At 31.2% G+C, this 23,586-nt stretch overlaps 3 protein-coding genes across 3 annotated transcripts; 2 read left to right on the forward strand and 1 right to left on the reverse strand.

The window, feature by feature from the left end:
- Window positions 1–4,738: 4,738 nt before the first annotated feature.
- Window positions 4,739–7,549, forward strand: LOC110602904. Its single transcript, XM_021740496.1, has 5 exons — window positions 4,739–4,939; window positions 5,761–5,929; window positions 6,598–6,681; window positions 6,786–6,989; window positions 7,185–7,549. The coding sequence occupies exons 1-5, from the start codon at window positions 4,892–4,894 to the stop codon at window positions 7,277–7,279; spliced, it is 600 nt and encodes a 199-aa protein (XP_021596188.1). The 5' UTR covers window positions 4,739–4,891; the 3' UTR covers window positions 7,280–7,549.
- A 7,030-nt stretch (window positions 7,550–14,579) lies between these two features.
- Window positions 14,580–19,992, reverse strand: LOC110603501 (lycopene epsilon cyclase, chloroplastic). The gene is made up of 11 exons (XM_021741250.2): window positions 19,497–19,992; window positions 19,225–19,396; window positions 18,830–18,965; window positions 18,614–18,724; window positions 18,415–18,517; window positions 17,807–17,950; window positions 17,614–17,721; window positions 16,820–16,916; window positions 16,610–16,738; window positions 15,310–15,442; window positions 14,580–14,907 (listed from the first exon to the last, which is right to left on the reverse strand). Exons 1-11 carry the CDS (start codon window positions 19,782–19,784, stop codon window positions 14,742–14,744), a joined length of 1,587 nt encoding a protein of 528 aa, XP_021596942.1. The 5' UTR covers window positions 19,785–19,992; the 3' UTR covers window positions 14,580–14,741.
- A 200-nt stretch (window positions 19,993–20,192) lies between these two features.
- LOC110603504 (telomere repeat-binding factor 4) lies at window positions 20,193–23,400 on the forward strand. The gene is made up of 6 exons (XM_021741258.2): window positions 20,193–20,445; window positions 20,801–21,015; window positions 21,247–21,331; window positions 21,802–21,885; window positions 22,748–23,027; window positions 23,106–23,400. The coding sequence occupies exons 1-6, from the start codon at window positions 20,296–20,298 to the stop codon at window positions 23,135–23,137; spliced, it is 846 nt and encodes a 281-aa protein (XP_021596950.1). The 5' UTR covers window positions 20,193–20,295; the 3' UTR covers window positions 23,138–23,400.
- The last annotated feature ends 186 nt before the right edge of the window (window positions 23,401–23,586 follow it).

A 23,586-nucleotide genomic window follows, 5' to 3' on the forward strand; every position in this document is an offset into this window, starting at 1 on the left:
TCTGCAAATATCAATTGCATTAAAGCTCAACTAGATAAAAGTTTACATTGAAACTTATTAAGCTAAATAACAATTAATTAATCATTAAAATGTAAAATTTATTAAATTCATTTTCTTGAAAATAGCTTATATAAAAGAATTTATCTTTGAAAACAAAATTGAATATCTACAAGTTAACGTTAAAAATCAAATTATTTTGTAGGAGTCAACAGGAAGTTAAGATTTCCTATATATAATTTTAAAAATCCTATGATTTTTTTCAAGTGGGGATGGCCATGTGGTCTCCCAGTGGCTCCGATGCTGATATAAAGAAGATGAGTTTCCCTTTTTCAACGATAGCATTGCTTATAAATATAAGTGGATTCGATAATACGTGCTGACTGTTTTATTTTTTGTTAGAAAAATTTAATGTTGAGACACCTCAACATCGTACTAAATACTTCACAGTCCAAGGGTATATATCTGCACAATTTCTGGTTTGAAACTGTAATGTGAATTGAAATTAATAATATTTATATATATATAAAATAAAAAATCGAAAGTTAAGACTTGACTTTGAGTCCACAGCTCATTAATTTTTATTGTAAGCTCGTAATTTAACTTTAAAATATAAATTGAGTTAATTTTAGATTGTACATTCACTTTTTTTTAATTAAAAATATAATAAATTATGAATAAGCTTATACAGAATCCTGCTCATAAAAAAAAAAATTTATAGCAGCCAATTTTTCATCAAAACTTGTCTTCTTTTAAAACACGAAATCTTCATATAAAATTATTATTAATAAATACAATTTAATAAATTTTTATTATATCTATAATTATAGAATTCCAATCAATTAATCGATAAAATTTCTTATCAATTAGTGGGGCACTCACCGAATTATCCAAAAATACTATAATTATTTTTTTATAATATAAAAATTAACGATCGCACTACTTTTAAATTTTAAATTAATTTTTTATATTTATTTTTTTTAATTAACTGATTTAAAAGTCATAATAAATATAATATATGTCAACCATTTTATGATATTTTTTTATAATTAATTAATTACAATAAAATTTTATTTTGGTAATATCATTTTTTTTCACTTGCTCATAATAATAATTAGAAAATTCAATACTTGAGATATCCCAAATTTTCAAACTCTTTAAGTATGGAGATAAATTAATGAGTGTTGATGATCAGAGATCCAAAAAATAAGATTTTACAATGATTCTGTAAATTTAGCAAAAGGCTCATTTAGAGGATAGTGTTTCCTCCCTTTTATCCTCTTTCTTCTTCATTATGCGAGATGTCCTCTCCGCTATAGTACCACTTATCCTTTGGTGCAGGTCCGTATGTACGGATAACCCCAGGACCCTCCCTGTGTCAGACAAACATTTAATTCCCTTCGGCAAGTGAGTGGACAGGGCTGCGAAATAACTGAACCCGCAGTCTTTTTTTATTGTGGCCGGATTTGAGAGAAAAGAACCGAAACTTAGAAAAAGGTTGGTTTTAAGACTGAAATGGGTCGGACATGTCTGATTGAGTGACTTAAATAAGAGTCCGATTAGGAGGATGAACGGATCGGACCTGACTTATTCGGGGACTTAGGAGCCTGTGATTGTGGGCTGCTACTATCGGCCCGACCTCATAATGGAATGGATAAATCCAGCGTTCATCAAGTATACATGTAATGATTAATTTTTTTAATTACTTTTAATTAGTCTAAATTCTGAATTTTTTTTTTAATTTAAGGGTGGGACCTGCTCAAAATTTTTATTAAAAAATCTGAAATACAGAGAATAATTCTTTAACCAACCAACCAAGTGGTTACAGACCAATGATATGCTAGTCAAATGGGTAGCTGAGGATGAAGCATCTTAATTATTATTTAATTTTAAAATGGATGAATTATAAAAATGTATAGGTAATATTATTATTAGTAACTTGATTTTCTATTTAAAAACTTAATATAATACGTTTCTAAATTTAGATTGCAATAAACGTTTTTGCCTTTTTATCATAAAATAGGATTCTTATTTTTTAAAAATAAATAGATTGAAAATATTAATGATGACAAATTCAGTGTCTATAATAGCTATTTACTTAAATTTTGAATAGTAAATTGGAATATGCCTAAAAATAAAAATGAAATTACTTAATTTTTTATTAATTAAAAAATATTTTCTATTAATAAATTTTTATGGGTGTCGTCAAAAAATATTTTTCGAAAAAATATTTTCATAAAAAATGAGATTAATAATAAAATAAATTAGATTAATTATTGGTGAAAATATGCATTGCCTTGTTATTATTTGTTGAAGAAATTCTTAATATTGCATGCTAAGGAAAGGGTAATCAATTAATTATTGACCAATTTTTGACCCATATGAAAAATGGAAATATATTCATCAACAGCTGGATCATATTTTAAATTTATATGAATATATATTGAATGAAGGGTCAAATCAATAAACAAGCCCATTCCTTACTTACTAAGTATAAATAATTAAAATAGATTTGGCTTACTTAATACGTATAAATAATTAAAATAGATTTAGCCGGTGAAAAATATATTTAAGTAAATTTGAGAAATTTCAGATTTTATTTTTTCAATTTTGATTAAAAAAATAAATGCGTTTTGTTATTTTTTTTCAATTTTTTAATTATTTATTGAGAATATTATAAAATTTTATTTGCCTTCAATTTTATATCTTTTATTTTTGCTAGGTCCAATGTATTCACACACCCTAATTACTTACTAGAACAAGACCACTATATGTGCATTTCAAATTATTAAAATAATGCGTTGACTAATCTAACTATGTTTTAAGATTTTTTTTTAAATATGATTTAACAAAATATTGACTAAGAAGTAATTAAAATAACAAATAAATAAAATATATTATTAAGAATTTCTTTTAAAATAATTATTATTTAGTCTATATATTATACAAAAATTATTAATTAATTTTTTATTTAAAAAATATATTAATTTTTTTTTAAAATTTTAGAAAATGTATTACTTACAATTGATGAATAACAAATAAATTATTTTATTAAAAAATATTTTTATATAAAATATTTTCATGAAAATATATTTCAAATAATATTATTTTTCACAAATAAATAATGTTTAATACTAAATATATTTCTTACTAATTTTAAGGATTCACTTATCTTTGTTATAATATTCAAGATTGTTATTCTTATAATGCTCCCAATAAAATTGAAATAACACATTTTGATCAGAACCGGTATAAATAAATTTAAAATTTATTTTTTACTTTTATTTAAAATAATTAATTTAAGTTATTTAATAGATTAATTTTGATACGTGATTAGAGGTGAGAAGTATTCGGTTTGATTTGAAGTATTCGGTTCAAATTAAAAAAATTGATCGAATTAAATTAATTTAAAATTTGAATTTAGTTTTTTATTCATTTCAATTTGATTTGATTTTTAACTTTAAAGATTTCGGTTATTTCAGTTTGGTTTAATTTTAATAAAAAAAAAATCAAATCGAACCGATTAATGATAATAGTATATTATTTACAATAATATAGGGAGATTAGATCATATCAAGGTTAAATATTATAATTAAATTTTAAAATACTAAAAGTGTAAAAAAAATTATTAAAAATTTAAATCGAATTGAATCAAACTGAATCAAACTGATTCGATTCAATTGATTTTTTATCAAAATCATTTCGGTTTGATTTTTATAAATACCAAAATTTTAATTTTCAATTTATTTGATTCGGTTCAATTTTAAAACGAACCGACCAAATACTCACCCAACAATATATACCCTTAAATTTTTCTAAAACATATTAAATCGAACCAATTAAATACTCACCCATCCATATATACCCTTAAATTTTCCTTAATCCTGAAACGTTTTCACATTTATTAGTGATAAATAAATGCATTTATTAAAGTAAAAAATTTTATAAAACAATATTTTTATGATTTTTAAATTTATATAATTTTTTGATATTTCATCTCTTATTACACTACCTTACCTCATTCACAATCCAAATAGACTGGGTATACATTGGACAAGTATTTTAATGGACACATTCCATCAAAGAAAATGTTACTTTATTTTAGCCTTACATACAATTTATTCATTGTAATTAAGATTAAATAAATTAATTAAATTTTTATTAAAAAAAATTAAAAAGTTTGATTTTATAAAATATAAAATTATTAAAGAATAGTTAATTTAAATATATATATATATATATAAAAGTATTTTTTTTTGGGATATGCCTAACTTTTAATAATTTATAATTACAAATTTTTATTATTTTTTTAAATTAAAATTTCATTTATTTATACAAAATAATTTATATTTATAAAATATTTTTATGAAAAATATTTTTAATAAAATAATTTATTTTTTATTATTTAATTTAAAAATAAAACATATTAAAAATTTTAATAAAAATATTAAAATGTGTAAAATAATTTCTTTTAAAAAATATAATATTTTTTTAAAAATATAATATTTTTTGATTAAAAAATATTTTAAAATTTACTATTTTTTAAAATGGTTTAAATATTAAAAAATATAGAAATTATTTTCTATGAAATAAATGGGGCAATAGGGTAATGATCAAAAATTTATTTAATAAAATTTATAGTCTTTTTGAATTGAGCAGACTCCCCTAGAAAGTAATTGTTTGGACATTTTACCATCATTTTAATAAATTTTGCAAAAGCGTCCAAGACTCGAAGTGAGCGGCCTCTGTTTATTTGTGAAGTCTGTGGCCCAAAAAAGTTTTCCAGGAAAATAGTAGTGGTTAGTAACAGCTGGTGGCATTTGGGTTCCCACAAAGAGCACAGCAACTTGTCGAAACCCAGTTCAGTCTCCTTCACTGCTACTAGTGCTCTTCCATGGCTTCTCTTCTCTGTCCATCCGCTGCCATATCTGTACAAAACAAGGTAATATTATCAATTATCTCAATTTTTTCAATTTATAATATCTTTTTCCCTTGAATATCTCAAGAAAATCATGCTCTCGTGGTTTCTGTAAGAAATCAATGATTTTGCTAATCAATTTCTATGTCTAGTTAGATAGGAATAAGCCCCTCAGTGGTGCAGATGTTGGTATTTATCAGTTTTTTTCTTCCAATTTTTTTATTCGAGGATATGTATTATGTGTCTGTTTGGTTCCTGAGAAAAAGTGGTGAAAAGAAGAGGAACAGGTCTTCGGTCACGCGCAATTTAGCCTTGCCAATGATAGGTATTGGAGCTCCATATTTGATCTTATATATTATGCATAACAGCATAGATTGAGGTTATTGATGACTAGCTCATTGAAAGAAATTAAAGAAAAAGGTTCTGAATTTCAAATATGGCAGATATCGCGGCCCGGGTTTTTCGGGTGGGGCCGGGGGGGGGGAAGGGTCCCACTGCTTGAGCTGGTAATAGCTGCAAAACTTACAAAAATTATCTATGGGTGTCTCCAGCTGGGACCTGTGACTCCCAAGTCAGAGCTGATCCAGTTTTGAGAGAGAAAATTGAGAGAAAAATTGTGCATCCTTTTTCTTTTGTAAAATTTTAATTGCCTTAGGTCTTGTCGCCTTGTATAGTTGAAGAGGGTATGTTATTTTTGGTGTTTAATTTTTTGTCCGCATCAGTTTCATTTCTATTTGTTATTTTTCTTCAGCCTTTAGCAACTCATAAGACTTCATTTAATATGTCTAATACAGATTTACTATCCTGTGCCCTTTGTGATTTTTGAAGTGTTTTCTGTGTTGCAGGTGAATCCCCTCAGAGCCAGACCTATATGTACAAACTCAATATCCCAGTTTTATCAGTCTACTGTTGGTATTGATAAGTATCATGAGCTTTCATTCAAGACAAAAGCCAAGCTGTCTGTTGAAGCAGATGTAGTTGAGAAAGAAGCAAACCAAGTCAATGAGAAGATAGGTAATTCTTCTTCTACTGCTCTTTACTGGATAACAGTTCTCTTTCTAAGCTGTTTTGGATTGAATGATCGAGGAAAGCAAGTGCCCATATTGGCCTTATTGAAGCAGATCTTGGAGATGATTGGATAAAAGGTTGCTTTCTGAATCATTTCAGAAGGTGACCTCTATCCTAGTATTTGGATACAATATGCTTCCTCAATCCACAAAAAGAAAATAAGTTGGATAGGTGAGAAAATTGACATGCTATTGTGCCAAGATCGGTCAAATATGGGACAACGGTTTAGATCACATTGCCTTCCTTCAGATAATTGCTCGTTTAGTGGTTTATATGGAAGAATGTATTATGTTAAACATGCAAACCAAGTTTGAGTTAAAGGTAGCAAGGAGCAAGTATGTACCTCCTAATGCATTCATGGTTTGCAATTTTACCTTCCTGTAACGAGTGTGCTTCATATTCCAAAATGCACTCTGAATTGGATAACTAAATGCAAAAAAGCAAATGTATATCCACGCCCTTTTTTTTCTATGTGAGTGCATACGTGCATACATCTATGCTACATGGTAGCCTTTTACATTCAATGTACATAAAATAATGTTCAAGAACAGAATTGCTAACACCTGTTCCTTTTTGGGGATAAACTTTATCTATTAATCTATTGGTGTGTGCAGATTATGGAGTTGTTAGTGTTCACCATGTTGGGGTGCTATGTGAAAACCTTGAAAGATCACTTGAATTTTATCAAGGCATATTAGGTATATCTTCTTCCATGCTGAACATCAAGTTGTCAATATGTCATGCCTCTTCTCTAAGAGAGATCAAGCAAAAGGTTTAATAACCACTTTCTCATTAAAATTAGGTCTTGAAATAAATGAGGCAAGGCCACATGATAAGCTTCCTTATAGGGGTGCTTGGTTGTGGGTGGGTTCTGAAATGATCCACTTAATGGAGCTTCCAAATCCTGACCCCTTAACAGGACGACCTCAACATGGCGGCCGTGACCGACATACTTGCATTGCTATCCGCGATGTGTCTAAGTTGAAAGCAATCCTTGATAAAGCTGGTAACGTTTCTCTTCCCATCCCCAGATATCATTGCTTGCCTAAATTAAAATAGAACTGCAATTTTGCCCAAGTCAGAGCATGCCTAAACCACACATGGCTCTTGTTATATCTAAAGAAGACAAGATATCAAAGTATACTTTGCAAATAGCTGTTTTAGCTTACTTATGGAGTGCTGTATCTTTTAATGTTTGCAGGAATTCCCTACACTCTTAGCCGGTCCGGGAGGCCTGCAATCTTTACACGAGATCCAGATGCAAATGCTTTAGAGTTCACTCAAGTGGATGACTGATATATTTATCCATTGGGTACAAGTTTTTAATACCCTTGTTGTTTCTACTTCACAAACACCAAATGACTGTAGAAATTGCAAATGTTAGAATGTGCAGGAACATGGATTTAAGCACTGATATCATATATAGGATCACAGATTACACGAAGCCAACTGTGCTTGCTGTTACGTTTTTGTGAGCAAATTTTCAAATGATGATGAGGATTGGACAAACAATTCGCCTCTCATTCCTTTTTAATCCTCTATGTATAAAGGGAGAATTATTATCAAGTCCTTGAGATTTTAGAAAATTCATTAGTTCATCCGTGTTTCAAAATCACTCGATTAAAATGCTCATATATTTTGTAAAATAAAACTCTTTAATTGATCAATAACATATTCATTTTATCTATATTGAATGAAAAGAACATTTTGAGAAATTATAAATTTTAAGTCTAGCTTGCTTTTGTTCTCATGTTTTAATGGACCAAAATATAATTATATTAAATTAGGTGGAGTTAATATACATTATTTATACTTAATTTATTGTAAAAAATAAAATTAGAGGATTAATTAAAATCTACTAAACAGTTCAATTAAGAGCAAATGGTGCTAAATTTCAATTTTTTTTGGCAATTTATATTTTAATATAAAAGCTAATTTTTAAAAAGGTTAACTTAAATTAAAAACCAAAAATAAAAAAAATAACTAAATAATATGAAGTTATTAGTAAATTATAAGGATTAACTACAGCGCAAATCTTAAACACAAAAGTGTCTTATATGTATTCTATCAAAGTTCCCATAATTTTTTTAAAACAAAAAAGAAAAATTTTTAAAAAAAAACCTCTTTGAATTACTAACTTTTGCATAAAAAAATTAATATATATAAAAAAAGTAACATTTTAATTTGAAAAATTAGATTTTTTATGACCTGTATTTTATGGTTCAGGTTGGACAAATTATCCAGAGGAAAGGGTTTGAGTACAAAGTCTAGAAAGATTTACAATCTACGACCAAACTCACCCAAAACATAAAATCTCAATCGAACAGGAAAGAGCCCCACTCATGATAAGACAAAGTGGAAGCTCTTGGACCATTCCACACCAAGAGTCGAACGAGGCCCAATCAGATTCAGAACGCATGCGAGACACCTCCAAACTACCAATACACTGTTACAACAGTAGATATATAAATAAATTTTAAGGTGCGAAACAAAAATATTTTTTCTCTACAATGTACTACAGAGTTGTTGTGTTATTTCTTTATAATACAATAAAATCAAGGAAATTACAAATATTAATTTTATATTAATAACGATTAAAAATATTTTTTAAAATAAAAATACATATATTTAAATAAAAATAATAATTTATCAAAAATTTTTGTTTATTTTTTTATTTATAATATAATTTATCAATTTTAAATTATCTTAAACACTTTATATTTCAATTAAAATTTTTCACGATATTTCGTCATTTCAAACCCTAATTTAACAACTAGAAGATTGGAATTTTGAAAAAATCGCCGTCGCACACCCTTCACTTACCTTTCTCTTTCCAGCTTGTGTGAGCAAAAAGCTTGAATTGACGAGAAGCATCATCTATTTGTCGCAATCTACTGCTTTTTTTTTTTTTTTTTTCCCTAAAATAGAAAGATTTCATTGAAAGGGTAACAGAAAGGCCAGAAGAAGAGCACCATAGATCCAAAGCCAAAAGAATTACATAACAATGAAACAAGAATTTCTAGGAGTTTCTACTTTATTTACTATTATTATTATTTTTATTATTATTTATATGTATGAGACTAATAATTATGATAATCGTCAAACTTTGATTTTATATTTTTAAATTAAATTTTAATTTTTTAAAAATAAAATCTATGCAAACTTTCCATCTATACTTTCTAGCTAAATGCATTAAAATATAAAAGAAATTTCTTGCGTGTGTAAATATTTACATATAATAAGATTTATATGTTAATTACTAAAAATAATTCTGATATCAATTTTTTTTAAAGAAAAATTATATTCTAAATATTTGTGTTTTAACTCACTACTTAAAAATAATTATCAAACAGAGTTTTTATATATTAATTTCACAATTTCAGATTTTAAGTTAAATATATGGAACGGATTTAGGTAAAAAAAAGAAAAAAGAAGAGGGATTTTCAACCAGAGCATTAACCTTACTTGTGAGCACCGGCCGGTATAAGCTCTTTCCAGTCTAAAAACAAGCGCCTAAATAACATAACAATTAAGAAATCCGGTGACCGGAAAAATTAAAGAATATAGCAGCAGCAGCTATATCCCAACACTTAATTAAAAGCATGAATTTCATGGTATATTACAGCAGAAAAGGGAATTTCCGTAAGGACAAAACATGAAGCTGATCATCAAGACATTACAGCAGAAACAGCTGAGACTGAGAGATAGAGAGAGAGAGAGAGAGAGGTGGGCGACAGATAGAGGGTGAGCACTCATAGCTTCAAGCATGAACAGCCATGCACGAAAGCCATGCGTGCTCACTCTCTTCTGTCACCCTCCTTTTATTACAAACCTTAGAAATATTTAAATGCAGAGAGGGATGAACCTTAATCTCACCACCCATTTGCATGCTCTTCTTAATTATACTCATTCTGAACTTGGTGTTCTAGGAAAGGGAACCTAATCTGTTGGTGGTGGTAGATATGGTGGTCTTAGGTGGCTTTTATAGCTGAGAACTTGGAAGCCCAAGGATTACATCATCTATGACAACATATTTGGTTCTCATCATTTCTCAACAATTCATTATATATATTCTCCCCTCTATCCTACCATAATAATAATAATAATAATAATAATAATAATAATAATAATAATAATAAGAGACATTTACAACTTAATCACTAAATATTATCATTATTAATAAGTTAATTTCTATATTTTCATAAACTTATTTAAACATCCTTATCTTTTCATCAATAAAATAATCCTTCTATTTATTTCTGCTATTAAAAATATAGTAAAAGACCAAATTAACCCATTTTTTTCCGCTTCCTAATTCTTTGTTGATTCTTTCTCCTTATTCTTCGTTGATTTTTTCTCATTTTCTTCTTCGATTCTTCTTTTTCTTTCTTTTAATTTTTTTCTATTTTTTTTTCTTTAATGAGAAGAGGAGGAGATTTTGTTCTTTTTCTTTTTGATCGTTATCATCTTCTTCTTCTCCTGTTTTTTTCTTCGCCATCGTCGTCTTCTTCTTCTCTTTCTTCTTCTTTTTCTTCTTCTTTTCTTTTTTTTTCTTCTTTTTCTTCTTCTTCCTCATCATTATCTTCTTTTCTTTTTCTTCTTTTTCTTCTTTTTTAAGGAGGAGGATGGACTATTTCGTTAATAGAAAGAAACGATAAGAACGTTTTAATATATGTGAGAAAAGATAAAGACGTTTTAATAAATTTTTAAAAATATAGGGACTGCTTTGTTAATAATAGTAATATCTAAAAATTAAATAAGAGATTTTATTTGAGGGTAAAATTAGATTTTAAAAATTTTATCGAAAAAAGTTAAGAACATTTTAATAAATTTTTGAAAATATAAAAACTGACTTATTAATAATGATAATACCTAAGAACTAAAATATAAATCTTCCTAATAATAATAAGATAAAAAAATTTATCTTTTTCAAAAACCCAAGAGATATGAGAAGTAATTTTATCTATTTTTCAATAAATAGTTATCTAAATTACTAAGTCTTTTTAATACGTGTCAATTAGAGAACCACATGTACTCTTCAAAATGGAATCCAAGTTGTTCAATAAATTAAGTAAAATAATTAAAGAAGAATAACAGAAAGTTGCATTTTTTTCACATTGTGCTTATGAACTTTGGAAAGCCTAAATGAAAAATAATATATAAAATAATTTAGTCCCCACAAAGATTTTAACAAAGTAGCACAAAGTATATATGCCTTTTAAGTTAAATTAAACAATTTCACCACATAGCAATAACCATTGAAATTGCTCATATAAAAAAAATACCACAAGATTAAGCATTTTGGCTAACAATGACATCTTCCCTTTTCCACATTCTCCATTTCAGTGGATAGTTACATTATTTTTTTCCTTGTAGTCTAAGATTTCATGTTTAGATTTTTTTTTTTCTTTTTTAATTTTATCAAAGTCTAATGTATGAGAGTAGAAATTTGAATTTTGATGTCCCATCTTAAAAATCATTTCAGTGTTAATGTGATAAAAGTAAAAGACTAATTACATTCTATCATGAATTTTAATCAATATTATTTTATTAAAACAATATAAAATCATTTAATTAAAACGATATAAAAGAAAAAATAGACTGAAAGATGAACAGTTTTATTGAAATATTTTAAAGATTGAAAAGTGAGTTTCTAATAATTAAAAAAACTTATTTGTAATAGAAAAAAAATCATAATATGTAAAATTATAAAAATATTCAAAAAACAATTAAAATCTAAAATTGACTCCTAAACAATAAAAATTTTATTTTAAACTTTATAATAGATCTGCAGCTCTCGTCATACTTTTAAAAGTCGTGCGTCTCAAAATTTATTTTCCAAAAGTCACTGTGGTCTCCATTGAATGTCGACAGGAAAAATTAAACCGATTTAAATTCGCTGTAAAATCTAAAACTAGTTATTGAGTGTCATGATGAGTTATCCTATTAAAAAAGATTTTTAAATTTATGAATTTTTTTTTATATTTTATATTTTAGAGGTGAAAAAATACTAATCGGCTTATTTTCATACCGCCATTTAATTCTTAAATTTAAAGCAATCATATTTTTTGAAAGTCATTGTCGTCTCCATTGAATGTCGACAGGAAAAATTAAACTGATTCAAATTCGCTGTAAAATCTAAAATTAGTTATTATTATTGAGTGTCATGATGAGTTATCCTATTAAAAAAAATCTTTAAATTTATGAGTTTTTTTTTCATATTTTATATTTTAGAGTTGAAAAAATACTAATCGGCTTATTCTCATACCGCCATTTAATTCTTAAATTTAAAGCAATCATATTTGGTTAAGTTAATAGAAATGCTAATTAGAATAGCATTTTGTAGCCATGCAAGAATCCTGGAGTGAGAGTCCCTTAGATCATCATATCCAAAGCCAAAAGGAAATTGTATGATTCTGTTAGTTTTGTCCTATCTGATATAATTGTTTTAATTAGTGATTAGTGGCTCTCTTGGTTACGAGAATGGGACATTAATTCTGGCCTCTGAACATACACCAGATGCCTCAATATCAAGTGTGTGTACTGAAATACTGCTGAAATAGTTTATTTTATTTTGTGGGTTTCTCTTAAGGACCCATTTCAAACCAGAATATTTGTCAACCAAATTCCAAACATGACACTATTATTCCAACTTCTCAGTCTATTTACTTGAGGATTTCAAAATGGGTCAGGTGGTTCAAGCACTCCGACCAAATTAGTAATGCCAAGCCCAACTTTGCTCACAATACAATCTAATTAGTAATTTTAATAAGCAAACCATCCAAACCTGATAAGATTTATTATAAATTATCAGAATTCATTTCAAAAATTTTAAACCCATTTAATATTACGTATTACAATTAATAATATAGATAAAATATATTTTTTTAATGATAATTAGTTGCCCTAAGGAACGCCCAACTCTTCAGGTGTCTTGTCTGGCCTCGGTGTTGGGTTAAAAAATATCTAGATTTCTTTCTATTTCTTTAATCTGCACTGCGGTCGGTCAACTCCCAACAGCTACAGAGTTCAGATATTCTTTAATTTGCTATATTCTATTTTATATTTGAAAAATGGGGAGAATAAGGAGAGAGAGAGCTGTTGCCGAATCCGAATAATTCATCTCGGCAATCTCCGAAAAGGAAAAAAAAATCTCGGCAACCTTCGTTAGCAGAGTAACCTTTATTTCGTTCGGAAATAATTTCAGTTAACTCAAGGGTTCAATAAATTTAATTCTTTTTTTTTTTCTAAATTTTTATCATTAAACCCAAATGAGTCTCATTTAATATAACATTTTTTAATGATAAAATATTATTTTTTTAAATTTAAAATATTAGAATTTAGTATTTTAATTAACATAAAATAAAAAAATATATATAGAAAAATAGTAAATAATTTTTAAAATTGTAAAAATGAAAATTTCTTGTTATATTACAAATTTATTTAATAAAAATTAAATTGAATTTATTTGACTTGAAATAAAAGCACTAGATTTGAGAGATAATAACTTGAGTGGAAAGAACAACTCAAAAGAAGTGAATAATAATTTCACTTTTTTAGGGCTTAACATTAAGAAGAGTCAAACGAGGATTTTTTGTTTTTAAGCAAAGCATGTCTGTTTATTTTTAATATTTTGAGATTCAAAAACCTAAAATTTATAAGTGCTATAATGCATAACAGTCATCGTCCCTACCACTTAAATTCATATATATAAACGTATACTATCATCCCTACCACTTAAATTCATATATATAAACATGTACTATCAAACGATCATTTAATTCAATTTTCATACGTACATGCTGATAGAGTTACGAGATGACTGAAATTTTGGACTCAATCCACGTGTTTTAATTATGAGCTGAATTATACAATATTGATCCGATCTGTTTTAGAGGATTCCGGTGAAACTCTGGTGCAAAAAGTCTGGCCGTCATCAATTTTTTGTTTCTTTCTTTGATTTGTTGAGAGTATTTTGATTTGGATCTGTAAGAGTTTGGTTTGTCGGTGAATTTTGGGCTCACATTGTAGCAATGGTTGTCGGATCGACGATAATTGGCGGCTAGATCCTCAGATTGATTCCATCAGACAGCTCCATGACTATTCTAAATTAAAAATAGCATGGGCCGACCCTTTATCCCGACAATCTTAATCGCGACTCATGGAGATCTCTAGTATGCTTCTAGTGTATGTTGATTGTTGGCGAGGCTCGGTTTTCTTAGGCATGCTTCTTCTGCTTGGTTGCATATTTTGAATTTCTAGCTTGCTATTTCTTGATACGGCCGAGGGTGTGGCTTTGGTTATTGCCTTCTTGATCTGACCGATGCTTTTGCGATGTGATTTAGAGCTACTGACTGTTTGAATCCTGTTGAACGGTACCGTTGCATGCGGAATGACAAAGCTTCGTTGATTGTATGATTTTTGGTTAGATTAGTTTGATCTGGTTGAATGAGTTATTTTTTGTCTAGATTGGACCTCTGTATTCTTGTGAGTTTGTTGCCTGGTATAATATTTTGCTATAATTTATACTTAGCCTCATGAGCCTTGAAAAATGCAATGGATTTTGTGTTGGTAAAAAAAAAAAACATAATAATAATAAAAATATAAAAACAACATTATCTTTGAACTAAGTGATGAAATATACAAACTAAATGTATCTGCAGAAATACTAGCATTTCAGGCGTGAAAGGACTCCTCACGTTTCTAAGTGGCTATTCAAAATAGAACAAAACCAGACTCGAAATATAGAAGGTGAGGCCTATAGTGTGAGATAAGTTCTTATCATAGTTGCTCCGGTTGGATCAGAAACTAGATGCCTAACAAGGCACATTCTCATATCATTTGGTGCAATAAAAAACATATAGAACGCAAATACTACAAGGTCAGCTGACGACAGAGTCGACCCAAGGAATCCCTGCCACATCCTGCACAAACATGCATACATTAGTTGTTCCAAGGTGAAGGGGTGAAGCTTGTAGTTATGTATTCATTGACATGTCTTTGCTCATGGTGATGCAATTATCATATTATTGATTCGAATATGTAAAATCTCCAGCTATTGTGCTTGCTAGGGACTTTTTTCACTGAACGTGTCAGAATATGTGTTGATGTTCCATATTCTCTGAACTGGTTTTAGAAGATGATGAACCAAGGCATATATGGTTTAATTCTCCAATATGTACATTTCAAGACCAATACATTCTTAATCTTTTTTTTTATATGAAATTAAGCCACTGTATGCAAATATGGAGCAACATTGAAGGCAAATAACTTGCGGATACAGATAACGGAGGGAAGAATAAAGGTAAGAGGAGTTTAAATCATACCAACTGGGTAAGCGGAAGAAAGTATGGAAGAATGTTCTAATGCCCTCAATATCCAGTTGCAGTATAAGTGCTAGACCAAAGAGAAAGAATGCCCTTTGACGTTTCCTTTCTTGTGGCCAAAGAGTATCCCAAGCTGAGAAAAGTAATGTGATCATCATAAATTAAATCTCCCATAGATGTAAATGATATAATTTAAACGTGAACATAAATGATTTTGCAATTTCCTCAGAAATATATTGCAGGCACTTGGTTTTCTTGAACTGTACTTGCACATCAAACAGCACACACGGTTAATGCAAAGTTTCCAGTTGCGAAGCAAGAACACAAGCTAACATGCCATGGATTGCATGTTCCTAAACTCTGGAACATATTCCCTAATTTTGCATACAAGCTTTGCGTTTTATATATGCTATGATCTATCTTGACTATATGAAAAAATAATATAAAATAAGAAACACTAAAATGGCATATTCACATCTAGAAATTATTTTCCACCTACCAGGGAAGAGAGATCTCATCTAAACGGAAAAAAATTGCCCTGGGGCAGCATGACCAGTGGCAACAGAAAAATGCTCTTCAAGGTTTAGCTCCTGTAGACTTTATCATGAAATGAATCAAACATGGCCATCATATTGCACAATTAGCAAACACCCCCTATTAATTAACTTTCTTGTGTTCTTAGCGATGGTCTGAGAAAAAGGATTCTCGCTGATTTCAACAGAAGGAGAAAGAGATCAACATAGAATAGAAGTCCTCCTACTAATACCAAAGTGTTAAAAACAAACCTAACCAATTATGCAGGTAGGCTATGAAATAGAGGAACTACCCAGCAATCTACCTAACTCTGAAGTTGGCAAGGTCTAAATGGAGCATTAATGCTGGGCCATCTTCCAAATTCTGAAGTTGGCAATTTGACCCTTAACGGTTACATTTAGATCTCTAAATAATCTCCTAAGCACAATTTTCACTTTTTCCTCTTTTGGCCATTAGCAATTCTTTGCTATATATGTCAGAAATGAAAACATGGAAACTCGGATTACACAAGGGAAGCAAGTTCACAGTTATCTCTTCTAGTTTTATTCATACTTGCAGAGGCAGGATCAGAGTTTCTATGGATAAAGACCCAGAAGAAGCCATGATTGTTAGCATTGAGTAAGAATTATTACTATATTCAGTAGAAAGTACTTTGTTTCAGGAATTTAGTTATGCAATAACACACAGAATGAACAACAAAATAAACAAGAGTGCTAAGGATGATTTTGAGCGAGTCTACATGCATACATGTCAATGCTAAACATACCTTGCATTGAGATATTTGCATTACTTCTTTTATGATGAAGCTTGGCGTTAGGATGGTCCTGTTTCAATATGTTTGCAATTGTAGAAGCATAATTTGGAGCCTCTGACAATGATCTCACCACAGAATAACCTGTTTGATAAAGACAATATGAATAGTCTCCACCGAACTAGATTTTCTACAAGAAAATAGAGTTTGTCATTCTTTTCTTACCAGTGGCTGGGTGCACCATGCTAGCAGCAGCACCAAATGCGAGGTTCTTTTGTTCAGTATTGGGCAAGGAACCTCCAACTGGAATATAAGACCATTCCTTCAAAAAGGATTGAAAATTATGTTAGGTGCATAAAGAAATAAGTTATCATATAGTTTATGTTACATGAGCAAGATTGATTTGTAAAAAAGCTACCATCTATAGCACATAAAACGACTCCTAGTACATTCATAAATGGTCTCAAAATGTACTAGTCCAGGGACTTCTTGCTGGCAGTGTGAGCAAGATGTGTAATATGTAGGAATGGTGATACAACAATTTCATATCTATGTCATAAGCGCAGTAGAATTTTTTGTTTCCTCCAAAATTATCAGGGACAAACATGACAAACCAAAAAGGCTTTAATTGATCTTTACGTAGCACAAAGATAAACTTCAATATGCTTTCTTATCTTCTATCATATATGAGAAACAGATATTCAGAAAGAAAGGGGGATTGAAAAGCCTATTTGTTATATGTATCCATTATTCAGCTACAGTGATCAGGTTAATTATAAAGCCATAAATTATCATGGAATATGACAGAATCTCGAATATATCGAAACACAATGACACAATTGTCCAAAATTCTGACTTTCACTAAAACCATTCAACTTCTACTCTAACTCCCAAGTCCCAACTAACTATGGATATTAGGGAGTGTGAATATGCTAAGTCCTGTTCTGGTACTAATCATAAAACAGAAAATCCCGGTTTAACATACCGCCTAGAAGACAACAAAGTATGGTGAAGTTTACCTCTTCATATGTTTTTAAAATTCGGATTCCCATGGTCTCTAACCTTGACATGAGCTTTCTCTTTAACAAGTCAAAAGGCATAGCATCTTTGGAGGCCAAACAAGTTTCCTGCAATATATCAACCCTAAATACTTTGCACATAATTGTTATGAATAAAACTACGTGTAAGCAAAACAAATCCATTTGAAATGACCTCAAAGAAAACTCTTGTTGATGACATGGGCATGGCATAAAGAAACGTTGGATATTCAGCTTCTAAACAGGGAACTTTCTGTTTCATGTAGTCTCTATAATCCATGAAGACCATCAAACTAGGATCATATGGATTGTTTTCCACCTGGAAATATAAAGATATATATATATAAAGAAAAAAAAAAAAAAAACACAGTTAGTCAACGTTTCATCTGAGAACAAGTTCTAAAATCCTCCATCTATCATTCTATCCTGAGAAAAAGACAACTCAATAATATGAAAGTTGCATTAGTTCAACCTATACTTGGATAACTCAACTCAACTCAACTCAACTGTGCCTTAAACCCAATATGCCTATAATTATCCAAAAGAGGGAAAAAAATCCACGAGTTTCCTCTGTTGTTTTGTTGGGTTTTTAAAGTGTGGAGAGTGGCGCTGCCTCTTGTATTAAAGTAAAAAGTGCTTTGGAAAAATTTAAATAGTGGCAAGAAAGGACAAAAGCATTAGTACTAAAGAATCAGCTCCAACATGTAAAAAGTCAAGTACAGAACATATAGTAAATAATTTGTATTCTATATAATTTCTTCATTGGTGTAACCTAATTCATACCTCAACCTCCACACCATAAGCTGTTTGGACAGAAACCCGAGGACCTCCCACTTCATACAGCAATAGTTTCCCTGAGGCTGCCCCAGATGCAACAGTGGCAAGCCTATAATAACACATTAGGAACTTGATACAGGATTCAAACTTAATAAACCCGTGTACTGTTATGAGAAGAGCTTAAATTAAGGATATGACATTTCACCTGCATGAAACAACAATATCACGTTCACATGCTACCAGACTATGACCATCAGAGGCTTCAATAATTCTTTCCACTTTTGAGCTAAGATATGAAACACCTGACTCGACACACCTAGAGGAAATCAATACAGATTATATATATCTACAGAATACAACATTACAACACCAAATGAAATAAATAACAAGCAAATAAATAAATAAAGCCCAGCTACTCTACCTCCTCAACAACTCTTCATGGAGTAAATGTCTACTAACTCGTCCATAGGCACGACCAATCAGAATAGGATCATCATCATCAAGATACACTATAGTATCCCGCCAGACATGCTCAATACATCCTTCAAGTCCAAGATCTGAAAATTATAATACAAGTAAATGTCTATTAGATGATAATGGAAGCAGGTAATGGAGTAATTTGAAACTTTCCAGTAGCCATGCCATGAACTAAAGTTTAACATAAGAAAAAGACATGGATAGACTATTAAATAAGGGCAGGGTTCCAGTTTCCAAACAGACAAAAATGTTCCTTTAAAAAATTAGAAACACAGAATTTCTTATCTGATTTGAAATTAAAATTGTGATTCCCAAGAGGCGCAAGAAATAAAAAGTTACCTTTAAATTCATCCTCCCAGACACCATAATTATTGGTAAAAGGAAGATCCGGACCTATGAGTCCAACACTTAATCCCAACTTCGCTGATTCTGCAGCAAGAGCTAGACCAGCTGGACCGCAACCAATAACCACCAAATCCAGCACTTCATCTCCAATTGGTATCGGCGGCAACTACACAGCATCATCACCAAAAAGAAGAAGAATGAAACAAAACGACAAGTCATTTCAAATAAGGTAACGTTCCAGTTAAGAGATAAAGAGAGAAAGAAACCTTATCGGCGAGTTTAGACTGTTGTTCCATGTCCTTATTCTGCTGCATTTGAACATAAACAAGCTCGGAGCCACCGGCCTTTATATAATCTTCCTCATCAGCAAATTCTTCTTTAATGGCCACACAACTATCGGTGCCTGCACTGCTTGCTCTCACTCGATACAAATGACACCGTTTGTTTGAAAGACCTCCTTGTCTATATGTTCTCAGCGTTCTCCTCCTCGACGTCCCCGCAGAGAATGAAAACACGGCCATTGCTGTGAAATTTCGAGCTCCTATACACTCCATTTTGGAATTCTATAAGGATGTTATCCAGAAACTATTCTTTCTCCGTTCTGAAAAGAATCAAAGGTTTAAGCTTTACGCCATTTGTATGGTTTGATAACTCCAGACTATGCGTGTGAGGGGTGAGCTTTCTGTAGAAACTGAAACCTGAGAAGTCTTAGCTCTCTCTCTGTGTTCTCAGACTCTCAGAGTCTTGGCTTGGGGATAGGGGAGGAACTGACTTGGACTATTGTCATCCCTAAAGCTGCCACGTGGACGTGTGGGATTGGCATAGTACTTGAAAAAAGGGCCTTCCTAATCAAGAGCTACGAGTCGTCTCGGAAAGTGGAAACGGTGTCGTGCTGGAGGGGAGAGGAAACGACGTCGTTTTTTCAAATTGCAAAAACTAGGGCTGACACATAAATAAAAACGGTTTCCGTTGCGAGGGAGTTGGGAAACAGAGCATGAAGAAAGTTGCCATGAACGAAGCTTGCTGATCGGTCGGAAAGATTGAAGGTTAAGGTTGGGGAGAGGGATGGGAAATCCGAAACAGAAATGGACTTCAGAGGAAGAAGAAGCACTAAAAGCAGGAGTAGCCAAACACGGTACAGGCAAGTGGAAAAACATCCAGAAAGACCCAGAATTTAATCCCTTCCTTTTTGCCCGCTCCAACATCGATCTTAAGGTTCTTTCTTTTTCCATCTCTATAAATATATGATTTTCTTTCAGTTTTGATCTGGGAAATCGAAAACCAACCTGTTCTTGGATTGTTTTTGAGCTTGCTACAACCACGTATTCTGATTTCAAGAGTTGAGCTACATGGACTAACTGGGTTTGGAAAATTTTTTACCTTTTTTGTTGAAGAAGGCGTGCTTGAGCTGTTTATGAGTGGTAGTTGGATTCTTGATTGGAAAAGGGAGATGATTTTGTAAACGAGTTTCTTGCAGCTTTGTATTAAATGATGAAGCTTAAAAAATGGCCGGTTGCTTGTATCTAGAATGCTTTCTGAGGTTTAGTTATGGTGATTTTTTTTTTGGTAGGATAAATGGCGGAATATGAATGCCAGTGCCGGTGGCCAATGCCAGAGGGAAAAATCGCGGACAGCAAAACCAAAAGCGATATCTGATGATCCTGCTTCTGCTGCTTCTTCAATTCCTAGTTCCAATCTACAGACTACTTCTACTGCTCCAATTAAGGCAGATCTCATCGTTGATGATTCTTCAACAAGCATTGTAGATGGGAAAGGTGCTCCAAAGTATGCACTTGATTTCCTTTTGCACTTGCTGTGCCCCACTTTTTCTTTGTTTATGAAAGTGTCATGTGGTTAATTCCATAATGTCACTGCTTAATCTAATGTACTACATAAGTGCAGCTATTGTTATTTATCTGTTGCCCAATGCACGCCGATGCAGTAGAGACCTTGCTAGGTTTCTCTTTTCCTCCTTTTCTTGTGATATGTGATTGCCCAAATTACTTGATTTTGCAGGTATAATGCAATGATCTTTGAAGCAATTTCAGCCTTGAATAGCCAACCTGGAGTGGACACCAGTGCAATTGTGAGCTACATCGAGGTCTGAAGGAAGTTTCTAACAAGACAATGTTCTTTTACTTCTGTACCAATGCCATTGATTTACCAGGAACGAGGCTAGTATAGTGGTTAGAAATTAAAGCTTCATGATTTTGTCAGATTTGATAGTTTATGCAAGCGAATGATGACATGAAGTGCATATAGACTACTATTCTTCTGTCTTCAAGGATTGGTCTAGAAATGTAATGATACTACACATTAGAAATTGTGAAATGTGAAATTATTGAAAAGACTACAATCCAAGTATACTTGACTGAAGCATTTTAATAGGATTTTATTGGGTTGGAAATTTAAAGAGTATTGCAATTACTCGCATTGCTAATTTTTGGGTATGCTGGTGCATTCTGCTGGATAACATCTTGTTTACTTGTATTTTATTGTTGTGCCATTATCTTTTTCTATGAGTTTTTAGAAATATGACAAGTTTGTTTCTTTCCATGATTCTTCATACAGCAAAGGCAGGAGGTGCCACAAAATTTTAGAAGACAATTAAGTGCAAGGTTAAGAAGATTGGTTGCACAGGAAAAACTTGAAAAGGTGAATCATTTCTTTACTATCATGAAATTACTCAACCTAAAAAAGCTGAAGTTTGTGAGTGAAAGCTATGATGATAGTTTTATATCTCTTGCACACTCCCGCACACAAATACCACTAGATTTAGAGCGTGAACAAGTATGAACCTACTTTCTTGTGCAAAAATGTATAACAAATAAATGGAGAAGCAGCTAGGATTCAAATTCTGGACTTGTTGATTTGAAAGGCTTCAATATCAAGTCATGAAACCGCTCAACCTAAAAACTCAAGCTTGTAGGTGAAGGCCACAAGAATATTTTATATCTTTAACAATTCCGATGCTACACTTCTTCCTTGATTCCCAATTTGCCATGTCTTGATATTGATACCTGCTTGCTATACCACAAAATACATTTGTTTAACATGCTGAATAAAGTTTCCTAAATTCTTTTAACTTGTTGCACTTATTATTTTTATCCTTGCTTTGCTGACTCCATTTTTGCATGGAAAGAAATGGAGAATGAAGTGTATGGATGAAATTATGTGGAGAGTTGGGGTTTTAACATAAAACTATTCCAGCAACTGCTAGCCCCACCCATCCTCCTCTAAAAAAGTAAGCAAATAGAAGGGAAGGAGTCTCATGTAATACATGGAGTAGACTCTAGTAAAAAATTGCAGCTGATAATAAGACTGATCTCTTGAATCCATGTTTGTACTTTTATTGAACCATGAGAAAATGTGTCACGCTAGTAGAAGAAACATAACATGGGGGAGCGAGGAAACAAAATTTTCTAGAGGTAGAAGGGAATAGTTTACACATTTCCTTTGAGAATAAATTTGCCTAGAATTCGCATTTGGAGGTCATACTAAATGGTTTAAAATGCAGGTTCAGAATTTTTATAAGATAAAGAATAGTTCCCCATCAGGGACAAAAATACCTACGCCAAAACAGAAATCTATCCAACCTAGGCCTTTACATAGCGTAGGTTGCATAAATTCTGGTGGTACGATGGAAGAAGCTGCAGTAGCTGCCGCCTATAGAATAGCTGAGGCAGAAAACAAATCATTTGTTGCAGCTGAAGCAGTTAAAGAAGCAGAGAGGGTTTCAAAGATGGCCGAGGACACAGATTCGCTACTACAATTGGCCAAAGAGATATTTGAGAAATGTAAAGTCACATTCCTGTTTCTTTTGTCATTGCTTTTCCATTTTCTTTTAATGTGTACTCTTATAATTAACTCTACAGGTTCACAAGGTGGGATTGTTCTTATGGCTTGAGATACAGATTTATGCTTATCAGATAGGGACGATGACCCATTCAAGTAGAGTGCATGTAAATATTGTCTTGAACTGTATCTTTCCTCATCTTTATCAGATGTGATGAAGCTAAAGGAAAGGGCAGTTTTAAAGTAATAATTGCCATGTAATCTTTCAAATAGGAGTAGGTGAGTTTTTTTGTAGAGTAAACAATTTGCAGATCAACATCTTGTCATGGTTGTATGGTGGCTCTGTTTTTAACTAATTCTTTTTGCACTACAAAACGAGACTTTACTGCATATTCCAAGCCTGGCTATTGAGCAAGCAACGTAGTGTAAACTAAAGCGAACAGAATATAATCAATGAGTCATTAATCCCCCTTCTGCTCTCCAGCCTACAAGTCCTAGGCTTCCTTTTGGTAGGTTGTGAGCTAAAGCTCAAGTTGGACGCTAACTCATTTTCTTTCTCAC

The sequence above is a fragment of the Manihot esculenta genome, chromosome 16, assembly GCF_001659605.2.
Source record: "Manihot esculenta cultivar AM560-2 chromosome 16, M.esculenta_v8, whole genome shotgun sequence".
Lineage (NCBI taxonomy): Eukaryota > Viridiplantae > Streptophyta > Magnoliopsida > Malpighiales > Euphorbiaceae > Manihot > Manihot esculenta.